This window comes from Macrobrachium nipponense, chromosome 27 (genome assembly GCF_015104395.2).
Source record: "Macrobrachium nipponense isolate FS-2020 chromosome 27, ASM1510439v2, whole genome shotgun sequence".
In the NCBI taxonomy this organism is placed as follows: Eukaryota; Metazoa; Arthropoda; class Malacostraca; order Decapoda; family Palaemonidae; genus Macrobrachium; species Macrobrachium nipponense.
In genome coordinates, this window is record NC_087216.1 from 41705160 (window position 1) to 41729033 (window position 23874).

At 36.4% G+C, this 23874-nt stretch overlaps 1 protein-coding gene and 1 long non-coding RNA gene across 2 annotated transcripts in view; both read right to left on the minus strand.

The window, feature by feature from the left end:
• Positions 1 to 3135: 3135 nt before the first annotated feature.
• On the minus strand, positions 3136 to 4029 carry LOC135200590 (uncharacterized). The gene is made up of 3 exons (XR_010311331.1): positions 3969 to 4029; positions 3657 to 3703; positions 3136 to 3313 (listed from the first exon to the last, which is right to left on the minus strand). It is a non-coding gene; the product is annotated as an uncharacterized LOC135200590 (long non-coding RNA).
• Positions 4030 to 9070: 5041 nt separating this feature from the next.
• Positions 9071 to 23874, minus strand: part of LOC135201051 (uncharacterized) — a 112195-nt gene continuing 97391 nt past the window's right edge. The window contains exon 5 of the mRNA XM_064229899.1: positions 9071 to 10654. Coding sequence (XP_064085969.1) covers positions 10611 to 10654 — 44 coding nt within the window. The 3' untranslated portion in view covers positions 9071 to 10610. The remainder of the gene's footprint in view (positions 10655 to 23874) is intronic.

Here is a 23874-nt window from a genome sequence, read left to right on the forward strand (position 1 = left end):
ATCCTTCAGGACTTTAGGAAATACTGTACATCTGCTTTTTTTTTCGGCATTGGGACTGCATATCTCTTCCAAGCTTTGTGTTTATGACTATTGAGAGACAACAAAGTGTTCGCTAAGGAACCCCCCCCAGTGTCAGTTGGGGTTCATTTGGTCATTCTTCTTTTGTTGCAATATCTTGATGATTGGCTGATTCTGACATCCCCAGATATACAGTTGCTCCCGGATCAAAACTGTCTTTCTGCATTTTGTGATAGTCTGCGTATTGTGGTGAACTGGAGAACTGAAATATGATAGCAGCAAGGATTTATCCTAATTACTCTTCTGTAAGTAAACTCGAGGAGGTAATAGGGTAATTCCTGCCACAACAACAGTGACCAGCTTGCCTTTAGTGTTTTCGGTATGTTTTGCTTAGTCACCTGTATTCCATGGAGAAGCTCATGCCTTGCAGGCATCTTCACCAGTGTTCATTTTTAGTGTTGTTAGAAGTCGCATTAGTCCTCTTCTCCACTATCACAGTCTGTGCGCCACAGCCAGGAGGTGAGAGACAATTGAGGAAGGTAGGTGGATGACAGGGGTTCCTTTGAACTCTGCCCCCAAATGGTTTGGTTAAATGTATTTAGGGAGAGACTGAGTTCATGTGTGTGGACTGCAAATGAGCTTTATCTACATATCAATATCAATGTCTGGGAAATGTAAGTGGTGCTGTTGGCACTGCAGGCATTTGACAACAAGTTGATGGGTCAATCAGTGGTGTTGATAAGAAATAACACCATAGTAATGCTTGCATATACAAGCAGATGTCTACAAGTGGACAGGGTAGATGCACAATTAAGTAAATTGTAGAATGCTTCCTGATGTTGAGCAAGGGTTGTCTGGGTTAAGGGCAAGACTGGTGTTGTCTTGTTTGCCCCTTAGATATATAGGAAGTGCCCAGTGTTTATCAATTCCAGATTTCAAACCAGCACTCAAAAATGCTTTCAAAACCCCTGAGACTATCTGGATGCTATGCCTTTTTTCCATTGACGATATCTGCTGGGCTCGGGATGACCACTGTGGCTCCTTGCTGGCCTCAAGCTGAATGGTATCCTGATCTGCCGTCTTTCTTGTTTGATGGGCAAAGGGAAATCTGTTCATGGCTTATGCTTCTTTGTCATTCCTACATGCCACGGTTTCACCAGTCTCATAAGGAGACATTCACCTCACAGCCAGAGAACATCTGGTAACTCCTACAAGAGAGAGGGTTTTGTACATGATAGATAGTCAGTAAGTCCTCAGCAGTGATGTTTTAATGTAATTGGGCTATCTTCTTTGGTTTGTGTTGTAGGATGGGGATTCTGGTTTAAGCCTCTACCCTACAGCTAATGGATTTTCATCTTTTTTCACTGAGACAAGCTCATCTATGTCTCTGTGGTAAGGGGGTGTCACTTTGTCGTCAGAGTGATGTGCAATTCATGCTCACGATGAAATGAGAGCTAATTTGCCCACCTTGTGAAGTCAGGCATCCAGAGTGGGATGACTGTTTCATATTCATAGCGTATCTTGGGCACCTTGACAGATGTTCAGGATAGAGAGCTTACTTTCAAGATTGTCTTTTTTCTTGATGTATCCAGCTTTCAGAGGGATGAAAATGAGCTGTTAGCCTAAATTTAATTCATAAGTTTGAGGCAGATACTTAGAACCTGTTAGGCCTTGAAACAAAGTCTGAGAACTGCACAATTTCATCTCTCCAAGATTTCATCAAATATAGGTTAAGACAAGATAAGATACTTTTGTGTTTTGTGAGAACTGTGTAGTGTTACCTGATCAGGACTTGACGCCTTAAAGCTTGGGTGTTGAGGCTTGTCTATGTTCACTGGCAAGCAAAAGGAGGTGTTCAAAGAATACAATTTCCTTTTGTGAGCAAGATATATAGGTAATTCAGGAAGTCTTCGTTAGCTGTGTAGCAGGGAAGTGAACCATTGTCTGAGTGATTTGATGGAGGTCTGTCTCTCCAGCCAGAGCTACTATTCAACAGAACATAGATAATCAAATTATCATCACAGTTGTGTATTGAAAGGGATGATCCAGTACTAGTGTCAGATCCCACAAATCAAGGAAAATTGTTCCAGCTATTTTATTTAAGAGGAACTTCTGTAGTGTCTAGGTACTGGTGTCAGATGTCTGCAGACACAAGACCACTTTTCTTCCTACTTGAGTGACATCATCCTTTGGTACTTTGACACTGCCCTTATGAAAGAGTAGGTTCTGCTCATAGTGTAGCTATCCAAGCTCCATTTGGGCAGGAAAGGATCTCACCTGAGTTATCATTTTAGGCATGCTTTATGGAGTGGAGGTTAGTGTGCAAGATCTTTTTCCATTCTTCCCCTCGGTTACTGCAAACAGCCTGTGGCTTTGAATCATACGGATCTAATGTGATATGGGTTAATTACATAGCAGGATATCTTATCCAAAGGCTACAGTCGAGGGATGTGTTTCCCTATGACATCCTTTTAACAAGAGGTGCTGGCATGTAAGAATTGACTATTAGATGGGATTCTGTGATAATAATTATTATCAACATATAAATTGGGAAGAAACAAGTTCTAAACTCTGCTGATTTCAGTGACTTTTAAAAAATAACTGTGGCATTAGTAAGTCACAGGCTGTCTAGAGATACAAAAGCTAGTTTTCCCCTCTCAAGTATGTGTGACCAGGAAGCTGACATTTCCAGATGACTGTAATGCACTGTCTTTTCAGTCTTTTACATTTATCATGCTCAGACTGGCAATATACAAACCTGGCAGTTTTTATGACAAAAATAACACCAAATCACAAAGTCTAGAGGACAAAGGTTTTATAGGAACAAAATGCTTCATTTCTTAAAAAATATACTATTTCTCTTTGAGGCATTAACCCAAAAATTTTATTTATAGATTTCACATCTCTAAGCAACCTTCTTTCTGCCAAGTCTTCCTGTTACACCTGTTGATATGATTTAATGACAAAGCCTTTTTCACTCGAAGAATAATCTTATGAAAGGGTTATGTTTGAAAGTTTAGGAAAATAGCATTTACTTATCGAACAATTGCAATATCTTCACAAATCTTACATTATTATGGACTTTACTAGGTTCCTTCACGGGTCCCCCACCTTCCGAGTTTCCTGGGTGGCGGGTCAAACTTGTGAAATCACTTTGTAACCTAAAAGATGAGCTTCCATATAAGCAGTGGTTTTGCCGGTCTTCTCCTATTTTGAATGGGTCTGCACCTTGACAAAGCAGGCTTTGTGCCTGTTCCACGTCATTCTTTGCCACAGCATCCCATAACTTAGTTTCCTGGAAAGGACAGTCAGTTAACTTATCTTACAATTCTGAAACTCTGGACAGCTTGTGTTTTTCTTGTAGCTATGTGTAACTAAATGCAGTGTACTTGTTTGTGTGTGTGTGTGTGTATGTGTGTGACAGTAGTCAACAACTTTTAGTGGGGAGCTGATTAACTCAAAAGTGAGAGAAGTTGTATTGGTTACAAATTAGGTTATGCTGTTCTGTAACAGGTTAGGTTATGAAATCTAATACAACAAAACTAAAGAAAACAAAGAAAACAAGTTATATCCAAGATTTACCAATGTCTTTTACATCATTTAAAAAATGAGAAAAAATTAATTATATATCTACATACCACATTCTCAGTGAATTCACTAGGTGACAAAACATCAATTCCGTTTCCTGCCCAAAGGAACTAGATTCAGGTTTTATTTCCTTTTGTTATTCATAAACACTTGAAGCTATACTGGTATCAATATCACTGATAATATACATAATTTTTAATACATCACTGTTCTATTTCACTTGCGAATAACTGATATGTTTAATTTTTTATGGGCAATTAAATATATTCTAAAATGAAAAATAATATTTGAAGATTTCTCCGTGAAGCTGCTTAGCCGCCAAAAACCATGAGAGGTGTAAAAAATGACTGATCTGCACTTACTGAATGTGCTCTCTGATTCCATGAAACTTCGAAAGATTCTTTTGTTGATAAACACTGGAATGGAATCTGCAATGAAACGGAATTTATAAAAAACGTTCTTTTGACTAAAAACAAAAAAAATATATTCGAATGATAACTATGGGTTAATGACAAGGCTAAATGACCTCAGAATTTATAGTCATAGGTAGCCTACATGTGAAAAGACTTTAAATTTCGAAATGAGGACTTAGATATAATATCAATGTTCATTTCAGAATTCAGCCCTCCTTGTCATCTTCCGCTCTTTTGATAACATTCCATTTGAATTTTGAGAAGATTTCTTTCTCGAGAGTTATGACTATGAGGATATGTGCTGAGCACTTACATATAAAGTATCCTTCACGAAACAAAAAATAAGAAATGTTTCTCATGGAGTGAATTTTCCCAAAAGGTTTTTCTTTTCATCGTAGATTTTTTAAAGTGCAATTTTCTAAGAGAATGGTTCAATTACGTTCATTCAGATAGGATCACAAAGTTTTAGAATTTTGTTGTATAAGAAACTTACTCTTTTGTTTCGGAGCACAACTAAGGCAGTGGTAGTGACGAGTAAGAAAGAAATTGTTACTGAGAAAAGGATAATGACTGTAGCACATCCATCACCTCTGATTTGCCTCCTCTCAGTCTCTGGAACACGGATTATGTTATTGAACAACCATTTTACCTACTGTGCATAACATTTAGATTACTGCCACTATTACTTCACGAATTCCATATCCTATTGAGACAAATAACGATGGTAACTAAAACTGATATTGAAAGATTATGTTTATTATTATTTGGAAGGAGTCCCTCTTTTAGGGCAGTGTTATTAAAAATAATTGCTATTTCAATGGCATTTAGCTTGTAGAGAGTCTCTGTTCTTTTCTTCTTATTTTAATCTCCTCATTAGCAGGTAAATGGTATAATAAACTTGCAAATGACATATAAAGATATTGTGCTTTCATTGCTTATTTTACTCCTTAAGTTTCGACGCGAACACAGATTGGGCAAGTATTTATGATAATGTGCCAGTTTGGTGTTAGCTGAGATCTAGGTGGTCGGATTGTCCATTACCTAGCCCTCAAACCAGCTTCCCCACTATAAATATTTGCCCACCTTTATACAGGAATCACTCAAAAGTAAGCACCTCTTTTCCCTACATGGGATACACTGTAAACCAAACATCTCAGTCTGACACGTCAAGCTTGCTTGTGAACCAGGAGAGTCCCTCAGTGTTAAAATGATTCTTGAGGGAATAATTTACCATTCATAATATTTACTAATCTCTCCAGAAAGCCTTGGAAGCAGAGGTGTTTCTTGATGCAGCAAATGGAGGTAACACACCCGTTGCAGGAGATTTTAATGCTCATCGCAATTTACTTAGGTTAAGACAGCCAACTAACCCCACAAGTCACCACCTGTACCATTTTAAAGTTCAGGAATTACCAGGAATTAAACTATTAAACAATTGTGATTACCCATTTACAGGAAGGTTAATTAGACATTAATGTAGTTTCCAGCGGTCTGCATGATGTGAGTTGACTTGGCAGCTGCACCTGGTAGTACTAATCAGCAATTATTTCCACCTCCTCCTCCAAGATGGAAATCCCGAGCTTGCAAACTGGCCCGCCTTCGAAAATTATGTGACCACTATGCCCACAGGATATTTTCTTTCAGGATTTATTCAGCAAAGTAATGCTGTCCTTGCCAAAGAAAAAGCATGCTGAAGTCTTGGACAAAGATGCCTGGTGTGAATAGATGATCTAACTAAGGAAACTTTTCAGGAGACATTTGACAGATCACCTGCATGCCCTACTAACTGCCAATGCTGCACACTTCTTTTACAAGTTAAAATTGGATAATTGGTATCAATGGTGTGGTGAAGTGCACCATCTTACACCTATTGCCAAACTATGGAGGCAGTTTAATAAGGTATCTGTTGGCACACTTCATCCTGACCCCGGGGGAGAAGCAGTCATCATTGCGTAACACATTGTGACAGAATGAGAATGTTTCATATTTTTCCAATATCCAGCTCTGTCTTATAGAGCTAGAACCCTTCAGGAATATAACTACACATGCTGCCTGCAATACACTTGACAAACAGACACACCCTTCACTATGGAGTAATTAAACCATATTCCCAAAAAAGCGAAGGATACTGTATCTGGTTCTGATCACATACAGCTTGTTTAGAACATGGGTGTACCTCATACTAATAAACAACCTGTAATGAAAGAGTCTGACTGAGAAAATGTGTTCAGCAGGACATTCACCTAATCCTCAAGCCAAGACAGCCATGTGCCTACACACCTATTATTTTAATCAGCTGTACTAAGAAGACAGCTGAGAGGATGATCTTCAATAGGCTCATCTTGATGACATGGTCCTTGTACGCAGTGGCGGCTTGTGGCTATCATTCATAGGGGTGCTATTTATTACTTAAATTTTTTTTCAATTCCTTGATATAACTGCATAAACACACACACACACACTCACTCTCTCTCCCCTTTGTCTCTCCTCTCTCTCTTTCTCTCCCGCTGAGGAAGGCAGCTGAACTGCTACTGAAAGCTACTATATTTTGAATTTTACTATTTTACATTAAGGTGTTATCATTTTTTCCCATTTATTACAACTCCCCACTGAGTTGACTATTCTGCATTACATATCGTCAGTATCGTCACTAATTTGATCACTATCGCTATTGATTAAGCTTTGACAAATTTCAAAACAATTTCAAAACACACCTTCTTCCTCTAACAGCTAGGCTAACACTGCTCGAGAGGATGCCAGGGCAGAGATCCCATCCCCTTTACGCATGGGCTGGCTACTACAATATCACCCTGCTAGTAAAATTAGAACTGCTGATCACCGCGGTTCCACATATTCCAAAAGCGAGAGTGGTTGTTTCTAGGGTAAAAAAGTGTGCTGAATCCAAAAATGGTCGTCTTACAAGTCCCTGGTGGGATATATGCTTGTAAGACACCATTTACCACCATGACGGCCGTGACAGTTACGACCAAATGTGACAACTTCAGGCGGAATTGTCATTGATTAATAATATCTTTCCTATTGTGTCATTATAGTAACAACATTTTATAACTTTTAAATGAAGTATTAATGTTTTACAAAATATATATTGGATTTTTTATGTTTTAATTCATGACCAAATGGGCGCAGTGCAAAAACGTTTGTGTGTGTCATAATAGTTCAAGAGCCTGGTTTGTCCACAGGTACAGCATGGGACAATTATGATGAAAACACTGAAACCCTATCAGGGAAAGGGACTTTACGTGATATCGTTGGCATTTCCTACCAAAATGTTCTTAAAAAGGCATATCAACCACCAGTCCAGCAGGTAAAGATACAACACAAGCAGACATGCCACCAAAAAAACTTAAGTGAAAAACAAAGTTTGACTCTGACATGGTTCATCGAATACCATATCCAAAGAAACCCTGTACCTCAACCTTCAACTATTCAGTTGAAGAAGTTAATAAACCCAGTCGCCTGATTCAGATAAGAAGAGATATAGCTCGGGTAATGTCATGTGAAATATTTGACGATGCACCAATGTGGTCCAGTTGGAATTCACGCATCACAGAAGATAAACTTCCATTCCAGATTGTCAGATACATGGAGAACTTACATCCAGCCCCGACACGACTGGATGTGGTTGCTGAAACGATGAGATGTACTGTTACATAGGAGTGTGGTGATACATACACGCTAGTGACCGATCTGGTAATCGCAAAACCAGCTCGTGACCTACGATATGGCAATTGCAAAACCAGCTAGTGACCTACGTCCAGCTATGCAGATACAGGACCAAGAATCTCCAAAATATGATCTGTTCATATGCTTTGGTGCTTTTCACATCATGATGGCTTATTTTGCTTCACTTGGACATTTCATAGATGAATCTGGAGGGCCCCATATTATTGTGGACACAGATCTTGGCACTTGGATCGCTTAGAGCAGTGGTTCTTAACCCCTGGGTCACGACCCAAAGTTGGGTCACCAAGCCATTTTATTGGGTCGCTAAGGGTTTGCAGAAAATTATTATTTTCCCACTACAAATATATTATAATTATATACTGTAATAATTAAAATTTATGATGCATTGTTTTAGGATTCTAAGCAGACCATGATTAAATAAAAACTCCAAAGCAGAAAATTTATTTGAAGTGTTTTTGAAATTTCAATGTAAATCAACAATTTGAAGTTTTCCTGAGGATGATCTAAGATGCAGTCTAACATCAAAATCACCCAGATTTGAGGAGCTGGTCAACACACTTCAGTGTCAAGGTTCTCACTGATTATAAGAGTAGTAGCACATTACATGTCAATTTTGAATAATTTTGAATTTCTCTCTCTACAGGGATATATCACAGCCTAATTATTCTATTTTAATTTTATAGCATGAAACCCAAACATACCTTTTTGTTTTTTGTGAGGCTAGCAATTATATGTTTGATATATTTTTTTCCATATATCACTGTTATTTATGTGCTACTTGTATTAATAAACATCCCAGCATGTAATTTTGTTTCTGTAACCCGTTTTTAAAAGCATTATCATATTACTTATAAAGACAATTTGTATATCTATGTAGGCTTTGGTCGCCATGGTTGATTTGTGCAAAATTTTGGGTCGCTGCCAAAAAGGGTTAAGAACCAATGGCTTAGAGGATTTATTGCCCGAAAACACTTCAACCGCCGCAAATGACTACACCCAAAATGCTAGCTGACAGCCTTCCCAGGTGTTACATTTTCAAAGCTTTATTATAACTAATGGGGCAGTACCTGAACACCTACAAAGAATGTTGCATACTTTGAACTCAGCTGCTGACATGGAGAAGCTAGAAAGTGCACCAACAACTATATAACCCTAATGGATGGATATGAACACTTCACAAACAAAACAAGATGTGGATGTCATGGAACAACTACAAGGTATTGGATCCTGTATATTGATCTTGTACATATATTTCTTCAGTTAGAAGGGCCTGTCATACTAATGACCTGGATATGCCTTTGGAGCAAAATACTAAATGAAAATTTGATGCAGCATCATGACAGACAGTTGATATTTGCTTTCTCACAGTCCTGCTCTCCCCATCGAAAATGGATGGTGACAAACCTGTAAGTGCAGTTGTTGGTGATCTACTGGAAAAATCAGGTGTATTGTATCAAATGAGATAACAGTGACCTTCAAAAAACTAGTAAGAGGAATAGAAGACACAATGAATCCGTTTGGAGAAGCTCTGAGTGATGAAAACTTGTACTGTATAAGCACTGGGAAAGCAGCACCAGACAATGTAAAAAGGAGACCTCGTTCACTTTATGGACAAAGGGAAAGAGGGGTGTGATAAGTTTACCAGTGATTGCTTTGCAGATCCAAACAGGATTGAAAAACCAATCCCTAAGCATAAAGTAAAAAGTTTTACTAATGTGGCCATGAAGGTAAAAGTAGCAACCAAGGGTATGAAGATTAAGGAAGTCCAAGGTACAAGAGATATATTTGGTAGACTTGTTCCTAGCTTTTAACTGAGAAGGTATATTCGTGAAACTTTGAAATTTCTTTTAACACCAGTACCATTTTCACTTCACTAACACATATTGATGGAACTGTTATGAAAAACAGCAAATCTAAATTGATGTATATACTAGAGGGAAAAGTTTCAAATGTGACACCTACGTCTGTGGACACTTGTCTGGTAGATGGAATGTTCATAATACAGTCATGAGAGAGTATAGCACCCACCTATGGCGCAATTACAAAGGACATCATGGTAAATCTCTCTAGAAAAGCAAAGCGTGTGGATTTTGTGTGTGACACCCAAGAAAATCCTTCAATCAAGGACAAAGAATGTGGAAGGCGTGGAAACCTTGTAGGTGAAATCAGCCTCATTGTACAGGGCCCTGAGCAACATCGTCCAAAGGACTTTCAACAAACACTGAGAAATAAACTTAAAGAAGTCATTACTGCGCTTTCTGGTGAAGGAATGGGAAGATGATAGCTATGCCTCTGTCTTCCACGGTCATGAAATATATTTTTGACTGGAAAAAGAGTACTACCTTTACAAAGAGGTTGATGGTCATGTAGTGTGTGAAAAAGTTGGTGATCTTGAGTGTTGTCAAAAGGAGGGCCAACTCGCGTATTATGTGCTGGTGCCAATGTTTTGTGAGATTTAATGACACAGATATTCTTGTGATCCGCTTTATTATGTCCATAACACAGAGCTACTATATGGATGGATGTAGGGCAGAATGGGAAAATACTAGATTTATAGATGTCACTAATTTTGCTTCAAATTTTGGAGGAAACCTGTGTATGGCTCTTCCTGGGCTGCATGCATTCACAGGTTGTGATTTCATAGCATCTTTTCTAAGGAAAGGGAAGATTGATTAAACCATATGCCATTCCTCCAAGGAATTCTGAGACACGTTTGCCAAACTGGGAACAAAATCACGGACAGTGTTGAAACTATCTCAAAAGAGTTGGAGAAATTTGTTTGTCTTATCTATGGAAAACAAAAAATAGATTCAGTAAATGAAGGGCGATACTTAATTTTCAGTGATAAATGCAAGCCAAAAGATGACCAACAACCACTTCCGAATATCAAGGGCTTTCTTGTTGGTGGACTGCCTCCTTGCCAATCAGTACTGTAAAGAAAATTCGTCATTCAAACTATGTTGCGTTAATATGGAAAAATGCTAACAAACCTGTCCCATCAACGCTCAAACCCGAAGATAGTGGGTGGTTTGAGGGAGAGCAGATACCAAAAGACATATATTGTAGGATTGATGATGAAAAGACGTTGGAACCAGGGAAAAAAGAAAGTGAAATTGAGGAAGTTTCTTCTGAAAACCAGTGACTGAGTTATGTTCTTTTGGTTAATAGTATACTTATTCTATTCACATTTATAAATACTCTGTAATTTAATTAGTAGGTTGCTTAACTTTTCTCATGTAACAAGTTCCATTAAATTATCTTTTACATCAGACGACTTTACATTACCTCTCGAGGACATTTAAGCTTTAAGGGTTAATTATGGCTGTAGATCATTAATTTAAAAGTTATAAAATGTTGTTACCATAATGACAGAATAGGAAAGGTATCATTAATCAATGACAGTTTTGCCGTAAGTTGTCACATTTGGTCGTAACTGTCACGGCCATCATGATGGTAAATGGTGTCTTAGAGGCACATGTCCCACCAGGGACTTGTAAGACGCCCATTTTTGGATTCAGCACACTTATTTTACCCTAGAAACAACCACTCTCGCTTTTGTCCATTCTCTGTTAGTTCAAAGGGCGTTAGCTCTTGGTCTATTTCAATTTATTTGCTTTTTTTTATTTACAAAAACAAAAGAATGGCAATAGTTTTTAAGGATTATTGATAATCTATACTTAATTTCTCATATCCATGCATATATTCATTATTTTGCTGCAGTTCCATAGTGCCTACTGACGAGCCACCACTGCGTACCCCTGGGTATATGTGTACAGGAAAGGAATTGGGACCCAGAAATGCATAACTGATACCCTATCCACAGGCAATGAAAAGAAGATCTTGATTGGCTTTTTGGAACTTGAGAAAGACTATGAATTGGCACTCCACTGTTAATTCTTTTTTCCCTCATTAAAAAAAAAATTAAAGGCAACTGAATGTATAAATGGGGTGCCTCAGGGATCCCATTTTAGTCATTTTCTATTCAATGTTTTCATGGGAAAAACTTCTATACAATCAATCTTTTCAGAGGAGAAGAAATCTTCATATGGCAGATGATGTCTGCAATGTCTGGCCCCCGCCAACCAGGGGGGTTCAACAATCAACTAGGAAAAACTCAACAGGCACTAGACATGATTAAGGAAAAGTGCAAGGAACTAGGCATCAAAATTAACATACATAGGCAAGACCAGGACCATGGCTGTGAAGCATACCCAACTTCCTAACAACTTCTCTATCATAGGAAAACCCATTGTTTATATTGGGGTTAACAAAAACCACACTCTGAAAAGGAGAGCGAAATTCTGACTGAAGAAGGATCACTTCATTTTGCCAAGGAGCATCCTGTCATCTATCAAGAATGTTTATTTACAGACAATTCTGACTCTGGTGAATTATACAGCCCCTGTATCAAGGCTAAACCAGCCTGGCTGCCCTGGCAGATCATTCAGAATAATGTAATGAGAACTATCCCAGGAGCTCCAATATGGAGCAGACTCTCTTTACTTCAGGCAGAAACAGATCTTGCCTCTTTATCTCATCTTATAGGATTCACCAAAGGAATTAATGATCATTTAAACAAACTTAACAGTTTCAGGGACTGCCCTTTGAGAAACAAAATAATTGGGATCATGAATTTGCATGAGGAGCTTGGTATGGAAAGAAGAACCCAGTGCACATAGACTGAGCTCCTCTCGGGCTCCTATTCACTTCAGTTTCCATTTCAGCATTCTCCCTGCACTCCTGTTCAACTGAAACAAGGCGCACATGGAATCATAACCCACAAAAGATGGCAACATACACACATATATGTATGTATGTAATAATATATATATATATTATATATAGTATATAATATATATATATATATATATATATATATATATATTATATAGATATATATATATATGTATGTATAAATTATACAGATGGCTCAGTGGACTGCAGCAGCGCTCTCCTCCTACGGGGGAGTTGGAGACTGGTTGCAGTTCTAAAAGCACGAGAAGACTTGTTTAAATAATAAAGAAAAAACACAATACACTGACTGCCAAAGAACTATTCTTATCAGAAAGCGTCAAGTACTCACCAAAATATGCATCAAATAACATCATAGAAGTAGAGGTCTTCGCTCATCAGGGCAATGGAAGGCAAACCACACTAAATTGGATTCCCATTCATGTAAGAATTCAATGAAATGAAGAGGCAGAACTAACTTGCTAAAAGCACCCTCCCCTGTGATAAATCAGTGTCTCTCATAATCAATCCCTCAGGTACTGCCAGAATCAGGAACTAGCAAATTTCGCCAAGCATTCCTCCAAAGATCCAGGTATGCAAAATAGTACGAACAAAAAATTAGTTTCATCCTATTTCCAGGAGCACATCCAGAATACTTGCAGTTTACACCTACTGTGTACGGCAAGGACACCTATTTAATTGGCAATTAGTCAACGCTGAAGACAAAGCATATGAATAATTTGAACATTAGTATAGCAGCCTGTCACTCTTCTAGTAACTTTCCTCTACGGCACACCGTTTACAAATACTGGCAACAATTCAGCGTTCCTCTGTTCCTGTCCTCCCCTCATATGCTCACATAACTACTTCACTCTTTGCCAACTCCTCAACAAAACTATTCACTTCCATCTTTCTTATCAGGCAGTCCCCAAGCCACAACCAGACATTACTGTTATATCTTTATCTTGTTTTCTTATTTGTTTCTCATTTTTTATTTGAGTTTGTTATACTATTTTTTCCTTACCATTTAATTAATTTTATTTTTCATTTTTAAACTTATTGATTTTTTTATCCACAGTTCGTTTATTTATCATTTATATACCTTTTTGTAATCTGCTTTTCTCACGCTTACATCATTCCAGTCTCCTCCTCAGAAAGAATAAAACTTTTGTTTTCCCATCACTTCCCGACCTAAGTGGTACTGTATTTGGAATTTGTTTATTCTATTCTATCGCTCTGACTCAATTTTGTCCTTTCCCTCCCAGGTCCTGCTGGGACTCGCTGTCGCTGTTAGAAAGCTGTTAGAAAGCTACAGAAGAAAAACTTGTCCTGAAATGTTTTGAGAACGAGAGTTGATTGGGTTCGTAGGTGTTTTGGAATCTTTATTAATTATACACAACCTTTCTTTTTTTTTAAATAAAGAAATAATATATATATATATTATATATATATATATATATATATATAAAATACCCACACACACACCCATATATATAGATATATATATATATATAGATAAACATATACTAATACATATATATATATATATATATATATATATATATATATATATTATATATATATACACACACACGTACGGTATCTCTCTCTCTATTCTCTCTCTATCTCTCTCTCTCTCTCTCTCTCTCTCTCTCTCTCGATATATATATATAATATATATTACATATATATATATATATATATATATATATATATATATATATATAACATACATATATATATATAATATATATATATATATACATATATATATATATATATATATATATATATATATTATACATACATATAATATATCATATATATATATAATATATATATATATATATATATATATATATATATATATATATGTAGAACGGGTGACAAGGAGACGACTAGTGACAGGAAAGATTAATTTATTTATTTCCAACGCGTTTCGTAAACTAATAGCTTGTTATATCATCAGGGCTGAAATAAATTGGACAAACGAGTTAAATTACATCACATAATTGAAACATAAAAACAACAATTCGTAATTGAAAAGTTCATAAACTAGTTAAAATTGTAAATAAAAGAGGAAAAAAATAATAGTAATAAAAAGGAAGCAAACACCAGTATTAAAAAAGTACCTGTCTCTGTCAGAAGAGCAGCTGAAATGACAAGCCTTCCCTCCTTGTCATTCAGCTGTCTCTTCTTTTTTTAATACTGGTGTTTGCTTCCTTTTTATTACTATTATTATTATTATTATTTTTTTAACTAGTTTAGGAACTTTTCAATTACGAATTGTTGTTTTTTATATGTTTTTGTTTATGTGACATGTATTTTAACTCGTCTGTCCAATTTAATTCAGCCCTGATGATGTAACAAGCCATTAGTTACGAAACGCGTTGCCAAATAAATGAATCTTTCCTGTCAACTAGTTGTCTCCTTGTCACCCGTTCTGCATGTACCTTCTGGGCCGCGTTGCCGACGGATCTCGCTTTATATTTACATATATATATATATATATATATATATATATATATATATATATATATATATATATATATATATATATATATATATATATATATATATATATATATATATATATACATATACATAATATAGTAGGCGGCATGGTGTAACACGAGTTTATACAAATATTTCGGGAAATGAAAGAAAGTCATTCTAAGCAGAAAATGTTCTATAAACGTGCTATGCATTTTAAGCTTCGTTTGACGGTGAGGTGAATTTTTAAAATAACAATTTTCATTAAATGGCAAGTAAGTTGGCGCGCATGGGGGATGTCGGAGTAGTCATGGAAAAGGGGAGGAGATTGGGTGTGTTCAGGTTACAAGTGCCAGATTCCTTATTCATTTTGTGAACAAGAAACTGGAGACAATGACTTACTGTTCCAGTATTGTGGAATATGTAGATATGAGGTTTATTTATGGCTTTTGCAACAGTCAAACACCACTGTTTTATATATATATATATATATATATATATATATATATATATATATATATATATATATATATATATAAGGAAATCGGTGATTATGCTGATGTGAATAAAAGATACCTGCAAATTAAAGGTACTCTTTAGATACTGAAAAAAGGGAAATATGCATTGTATCATGAAACCTTCTTCCTAAGTCAATGGTATTCACTGTACTCCGATAAAGAAGAAAAAGCAAGCTGAATGGAAGCTCCCCTCCATCAGAGATAGCATATTCCATTACACACCGATTAAAGATTTAAAACATATTATCAAAAGCCTTTCATTTCCATTAAAAGTATTCATCACACCTGTCGAATGAAAAAACACATCTAAGAAAATGCTTTCGTCTCTGTCAGATGTAAAAGCCTTTCCTTCATACGTAAAGCTAATCATTAAAATTATATTACAGTAGTGTCTGTTCACAGGTGATTTACTAATTGAAGGGAACGTAATGTTAAATTTTTCAAAACCTGCACAAAAATCATAATTAAAAGACTTATCAGTCCGGTTGTTTAATGCACTTCATCAACTCTTCTCCCCAATATCTCTGACTATTCAGACATGGCGTACCCCATCTTGGCTGAGGGCAGGTTAAGGAAAAAACGGTTATTTTAAAAACTCATCTCATCGACAAACGAAGCTTTAAAATGTGTTTATAGAACGCCTTTTTCTTCCATTTCTCGAAATATTTGCATAAACTCTCGTGTTACACCCTGTAATTATATATATATATATATATATATATATATATATATATATATACATACATACATACATACATACATATATACATACATACATGATACATATAAATATATATATCCACTGGAGGGGGAAGTCAGCCGAACTTGGTGCCGGTCCCAAGCCTGGGTAAATGAAGAGGGCTATAGACCATATTTAGTCTAGTCCAGATTCAGAGAGAATGCCAGGGTATACCCCGATTACGCAACGCGCCGGGGGCTCACCTGACCCCTTCGATAAATAGGCAAGGGCTCTGCAGTGTGGACGACCTGCAGTTAAAGAAGCAGGTCCAAATGATTAGAACTGGGACACTAAATGTGGGTAGTATGACAGGAAAGAGTAGAGAGGTGGCAGAGATGATGAATATGAGGAGAGTTGATATCTTGTATGTGCAAGAAACAGGGGTGGAAAGGGAATAAGGCAAAGGAAATAGGAAGAGGATGTCAAGCTCATGTACAGTAGGGCAGACGAGAATGGTAGAAATGAAGTAGGCATCATTGTTGAAAATGAACTGAAGGAAAAAGTGGTAGAAGTTAAAAGAAGTTTTAGTCGGATAATGGAGATTAAATTAATGTTATCAGAAGAAGTCCTAAATGTGATAAGTGCTTATGCCCCACAAGTTGGATGAGATGGTGAAGAGAAGTCAATGTTTTGGCAGGAGTTGGATGAAGTATTAACATCAATCCCAGAAGAAGAAAGTTGTATTGGGTGGAGACTTAAATGAACTATAGGTACAGCTAAAAGATGGGAGAGGAACGAAGACGGCAAAAGCATTATAGACTTTCAAGTGGCATTTGAGGTGCATGAGGGAAAAAGGGGTCTCAAAAAAATATGTGAGGATTGTAAATGATATGTATAGAGAAGTAACAACACACGTAAGAGCTCAGTAGGAACAACAGAGAAGTTTGAGGTGAAAGTTGGACTCCACCATTGATCTGCCATGAGTCCCTATTTTTGATATGGTAGGTGGGTGTGATAGTAGCTGGAGTGAAAGATCAGGTGTCTTGGAGTGTACTCTGTGGCAGATGACAGAGTGTTAGTAACCACCAGTAAGGAAGAAACAAACAGGAAATTGGAGTTGTGGAGAAGTGCATTGGAGGACAGAGGCATAAAGATAAACAGATCAAAAAACTGAATATATGTGGATGAAATGGAGGAGACCAAGAGGGAAGCATCAACTTAGAGCAGGAAGTAAAATGCTACACCCTTCAAGTACCTTGGGTCGTGTGTCAGATTGTGGAGGGATGGAGGAGGAAGGGAACCACAGAATACAATCAGTTTGGTGCAATTGGAGGAAAACATCAGGTGTGCTATGTGACAAAAGATTTCATGTAAAGCTGAAGGGAAAAATGTACAAGAGCATTGTCAGACCTGGGTTGATGTATAGTTGTGAAACATGGCCATGAAGAAAGCACAAAAGAGAAGGGTGGAAGTGGCAGAAATGAAAATGTTACGTTGGATGTGCGGAGTGACAGGAAGAGACAGGATAAAGAATGACCTCATCAAAGGGACAGTGAAAGTTACAGAAATATCAAAGAAGCTCAAACAAAGACGATTGCAATAGATTGAGCATGTTATGAGAAGAGAGGAGATTTCTGTATGTAAAAGAACCAAGGACATGGAAGTACCCGGAACGAGGAGGAGAGTTAGACCAAAAATGAAGTGGAGAGACAGTGAACAAGGGCATGCAGGAGAAGAACGTGAGTGAGATGAAATCTGGCTCATAAATTGGCGAATAAAGTTCGCAACCATCATAAGGCTTTACGACTGTCTCAGACCTTGGGGAAAAAAATCAGCTGATTACAACAACAGTATGACGGTCGTAATGTACAATTACATACCTGGATATGAGATTTGTGATGTACGTAGACCTACACGTATGTCGCCGATGATCTAGGCCACACCCACTTTTAATATTTTTTTGGGGGAAGGCGACTGACGCAAATGCATTTTCGTAGACGGAAGTCAATTACAACATACATAATACAGCGTCGTGAACGTGTTGCAATGCATATAAAAGCGGGTTGATGAGAGTTTGCACTCATTCCCATTCCAGGCGCTGTTGACAGAGGCACAAGATGGACGAACAGGAAGTTGTGAAGACCGAGAAATATTTCGACATGATATTAGACCAGTGGTTCCCAAACTATCTTACCTGACGCCCCCTTTTTGCTTCCAGTAGACCCGCACGCCCCCCCTCCCGCTTTTGTTCATGTGAAATGATTCTTGCATTTATTTCTTAGCATTGTCCAGGAAAACAGATTTCTTTCTGTATTAAATTTTAATAATAAAAGCCACTCAAACAAATAATAGTACATTCCAGAGACATTTTTCTAAGTAACAAAAAACGAAATTTTTATGGCAGATATTTGTTCTTTGAATGATTTTATTATTATAATTAAAGAAATATTTTTGAGCAGATGACTTCACGCCCCCCTTGTATCCTCCTCACGCCCCACATAGGGGGGCGAGCCCCCTAGTTTGGGAACCACTGTATTAGACACTAAATGATAATCCTGAACTTGCACTGGCCATGGTCGATCATTACTATGCCATCTTGATGTTAAGAATAATGAAAATACGGCGGCAACGAAAGCGCAAGTTGCAAAAGAATCAAGGCGGGAAATGATGTATGTGGCCTTACTTAAAAAGAAGAGACGAGAAAGGTCACTGTAACAACTTGATGAGAGAATCGGCGTGTGAAACCTCAGGACTGTACCGGAACTTGACCAGGATAACAGAGGACCTTTTCAATGAAATTGTTGAACAGGGCCCATGATGAAACCATGCCCTCACGAAATCTGACTGCACATGAGTGCAGCTTTATTTACCGACTGAGCAGGTCAAGTCGTACGGTGGAGAGTGCCTTTGGCATACTACGAAACAGATAGATAATGTTAACAATTATCATAATGTCTTTATTTGGTCTGTTTGTTTAAAAGCGTATTAATATGAAACCCGTTTTGTATACCATTTCTTTTCTACTCTACAGAAATAATACGTATTTAACATGATATACCTTTCATATACCATCCAATAGTAAAACGCACGAGGTTGACCAATAAAAAACAAAAAAAGACATCAATGGAAAGAGGAAGATATGTAAATGCAAATGTTGTAAGGAAAAAAATCCAAAATAATTTTCCCTACCCTCCACGAGAAGTTGAACATGATTATTTACAATCCCTTTTAAAAGACAATAGTAAATTTTACCAAGTTGGTCATGTTTTTTTTTTAAATAAAATAATTTCATGTTTGTACAATGATAATTATAATTATAATTACAGCTCACACAATATCAAAACAGTAACAAATTCTGAGTATATATTTACGCAAATTTATTGAGATCGAAGATGCAGTAACTTTTTGGAATATACATATCTTTTCTAATATTTAGTTGCACTTTATTTGTAAAATTACAATTATAACGGTTTATACTATCATAAAAGATAATAACTAAAATCAACAGCAACCCCTGGGTACATTTATGAGCAAATATATAATAAGAGAGAGAGGCAACACATTTGTTTGTGAGTTGTATTAGGTGTCATGAAATATTTATAGTTCGATATATAATTCATTTAAGGTTGTTTTATATTCATGTATATGAGAGACTCGGCCCTAAGAGTATATAAAATTACCAAAAATCTTGAATCCCAAATGTATGCTATCAAAACATAAAAAATATAGGCAGCTTTGTGTACTAAATTCTGCCCTTGAACTTTTTTTTATAACTGGGACCGCATATGTCACAATGCGGCTACTGCGCACCCCCTCCACGCAGGTTGAGGGTTGCCAGTTACATCGAATACGTCGAAACGGACACTGTCTGTCGAAATTGCTACTTACGTCTACCGTAATCACATTTACGTATGTCGGAAGAGCTCTCGGGTACGTCGGCATGACATGGAGCTTTTGACAGTTGTGGCTCGACCGCGATAACTACGTGCAAAGCTAGTTAATGCAATCACTTGGCGGATTTCGTAAAACTCGGTGACTGTGTGAAAGCACAGCTTTTACGACGTGCGTGGGCTTTATTCGCCAATGTGTGATCTAGTCTAACAATAAACAGAGACCCCATATAAAGATGGGAAAAGCTGAATATATATATATATATATATATAATATATATATATATATATATATATATATATATATTATATATATATATATATATATATATATATATATATAATACACTCAGCTTTTCCCATTATATATATATATATATATATATATATATACATATACATATATATATATATATATTATATATATATATATATATATATATGGTTAGCAAGTAGCAGAATGATTGTCAACCCGAAATTTTTGTCTTAAGCTTGCAAATTAGTAAGTAGTGTTTTTCTGTTTTTCCTTCGAACCAAACAAAAAATCTGTACTACAGGGAAATTCTGTCATAATTATTACGGCACTTATGTGGGATAATTCCCATTATAACTTCGTTTATGCGTATTTGTTCTAAATACACATAAATGCATGTGCACACAATTCTATATATATATATATATATATATATATATATATATATATATATATATATATATATATATATACAGTATATATATTAACTATATATATATACATATATATATATATATATATCGTGTATATATATATATATATATATATATATATATATACGTATATATATATATATATATATATATATATATATATATATATATATATATATATATAATGGAATCTTTTACAATCCTAAAGTAAAATCTTAAGTACAACAATGCTGAAAGGAAATGAGGTCTTAGTTACCAGTGGGAGATGGCGATGCTGACGTCACTTGGAGGGCTGGGGAGGAGATTGGTGGAGTACGACCTGATGCTTCCTTCTCCACAAGCCAAGACATAAAGGGTGTCAGGCATGGAAGACGGGTAGAAGTTCTTCAGTCTCGTTTCACTCTGGTCCTCCTGAAGCAGTGAGAAGAAAGGAAACATGACTTCAAAATGGAAAACTAAGATTCTTGGAGCATGGAGTAAAAATTAGACTCATTGCAAGAGTGGGAGATTATTTTTGCCTTTACCTACATGATGAGCTTTCGGATCCTATTATTCAAGCTTTATATTCACTGTGCAATATTTAGTATCAATTTGCATCAAATTCATAACATTAAGATAGAATTTATTAGCTTTAGCCCATCTCTTCCTAGGGCCAGACATTTAGCAGATCTGTTGTTTGATTGTAAGTTGGATATTTCATTAGTTTTTTATAACAGAAAAATAGCATAAAAGTGTCTAGCCTTATTTGTCATGAAATTGTGATTTACATTTTTTAAATGTAATTTTACAGAGACACTGAAATTTAATGAGATGGAATGAAAATCAGTCATCTGGCTGACTTACATGTGGACATTGGTTTCGTTGTAGCTAGATGAGGCAAAGAGATAACAATCATCATCATTTCCCACAACGTCACATGGCACAAAAGGCCTCTAGTGAAATTCTGCCACTTGCATTTTTCCCAATGCTTTGTTTTTTTTTCCTCAAATCTCCACTCATATCTAGCTCATCTTTTGGTTCTCATCCAAGTAGGTCTGGGCTTCCAACTCTTCTGGTGCCCACAGGAGCCTAGTTTTCTATATCATATATTATTCACATAGAGGTTATGCTTAGAACATGTCTAAGCCATCTCCATCTCCCTTTTATCACGTCATCTACTTTTGGAGCTTACGTAATTTACCTTATGGCATCTTTTGTAATCCAATCCTTCCCTCTGACTCTTAAAATTTTCCTTTGAACCTTTTCTCATATTAGCAAATTCTTTTAGATATAGATTCATATTCATACCATGATTCATGAAAGAGATAAAATAAATTACAATAGGATACAAATGACCGAGCCATTGAGTATTTTTTGTGATCAATGTATTTTCCTATGAGCTAACATATTTTGACCTCTTCCGAAGGACAAATTCAATAATAACAACATGTTGGCATTTTTCAAGGAGAAAGATATTATTCATTTTTGAAGCATAAAAAGTATAAAAAATTTAGCTTTCAAGACTTATTCAAGGAGGGATATTGGTTTTATTCTTCTCTAGATTAATAAAATTGTCACTAAAACACAACCTTTGATTACCCTACCTCCAAGGTGCAAGAAATTTCGTAGGCAGTTCGATGGCAAAAGATGGATACTCTGTGCTCGGTAGTTTCCTGGTAGCGGTCTCCCCTTTACTACAGTCGATGACCCATTCCAGCCAAGTGTTACAGATTCCCTGAAATTCGTCAGGCTGATAACTGGTTCAAACTCGTCATTCGAATAGAAACCAACTGTTTGTTTTGTTTTCCCTCTTCGAATGTTATTGGGATTAGAGCCGGCTCTTTTGAAGTTGCAGTCCATTGAAATTCATCTGAAAGTAAAAGAATTCACTTTGTCATTATTCTTTCAGTGACTGAAAAAATGTTCAATAATCCTGTTTATAGACTTTTGTTCTTTTATCAAAAGGATGTTTGATTGGTAGTCATGAATTCGAATAAGTATAAGTGACATTTTCAAATGTACTTGTATTATGTTTAATTAAAACGTACACATGATCAGGTTGGTGAACTATGTTTCTCTCTCGTTCAATCATTGTTTAGTGGCCAATTGTTTGACTTAGATTATGCTGCCTTATGCCAGCACAGCCACTGCCCTAATTGCGGTAAGCAGTGAAAGGCAGTAGGGGACTTGGTGTAGCACTCTGGATTCTGACTAGCAGTGCTATTTATTCTATCTACTTTATTGGTGACATTTTGTTATATTATTGCTCCTTCAACTGTTACTCTCTGCCTGTCTTATGATTTATTGTGATGAAAGTAGAAGTTAAACGGATTTAGTTTGTACATTAATTTTGATTTGATTACATAAAAAAATGAAAAGCAAATTAAAACTCAGCTTACTGTGGACGACGTTTGCCTCTAAGAATACGCTGTAATATTCCAGAAGTTGATCTTAGTTTTCAAGGAAGTAATGGAAGATGGCATCTCGGTTTCTGTAATCTAACATACGTCTTTTGCAGAGCTACCAGAGTTTTTTTATTCTATATATGTAAATACAACACTTCCTCCGGGCGCTAAAATTTCTTTCTCCTTAGTTTATGCATGAAGTACATGTCTGTACTCATTGCTGCTATCAATGCAAAAGTTGTGCTTTTACATCTGAACTTCATGAACAACACACAAAAGAACTTATAAGAACGGAAGGTCCACATTGCTAATCCGGATCATCTTCTGGTGTAGGATGGATGAATTGATGAATTATGAACTTTAGGGACAAACTCAAGCACTGGGTCATTCAGTGTTGCTGCAGCATCGTTTTCTTACCCAATAAGGCGTGTTTTCACAGCAGAACTGTCTGCAATACGGTTATTAGCCACCAGAGAAATATGTAATTTCATTGACCCTTATTGTCCTAAAAATCCCTTTTTTTTATCGAGTTAAGTTGCCATTCCAGCAGTTTTATGAAGCCACAATAAAGGAAATGAGGATGTTGATAAAGTAGGCAAATCTGCTTTGTCACCTGTTCCTGGAGTGATTTCATTATATCTAAAACCCATTGTTAATAGTAAAAGGTAAACATTGTTGAGTAATGAAACCTGACAACGACCAGCCTTCTATTGGAATGTGACGTTCTTCATTCTCCCCAAAACGCTTTACTGAAATGATGCTGTCCCA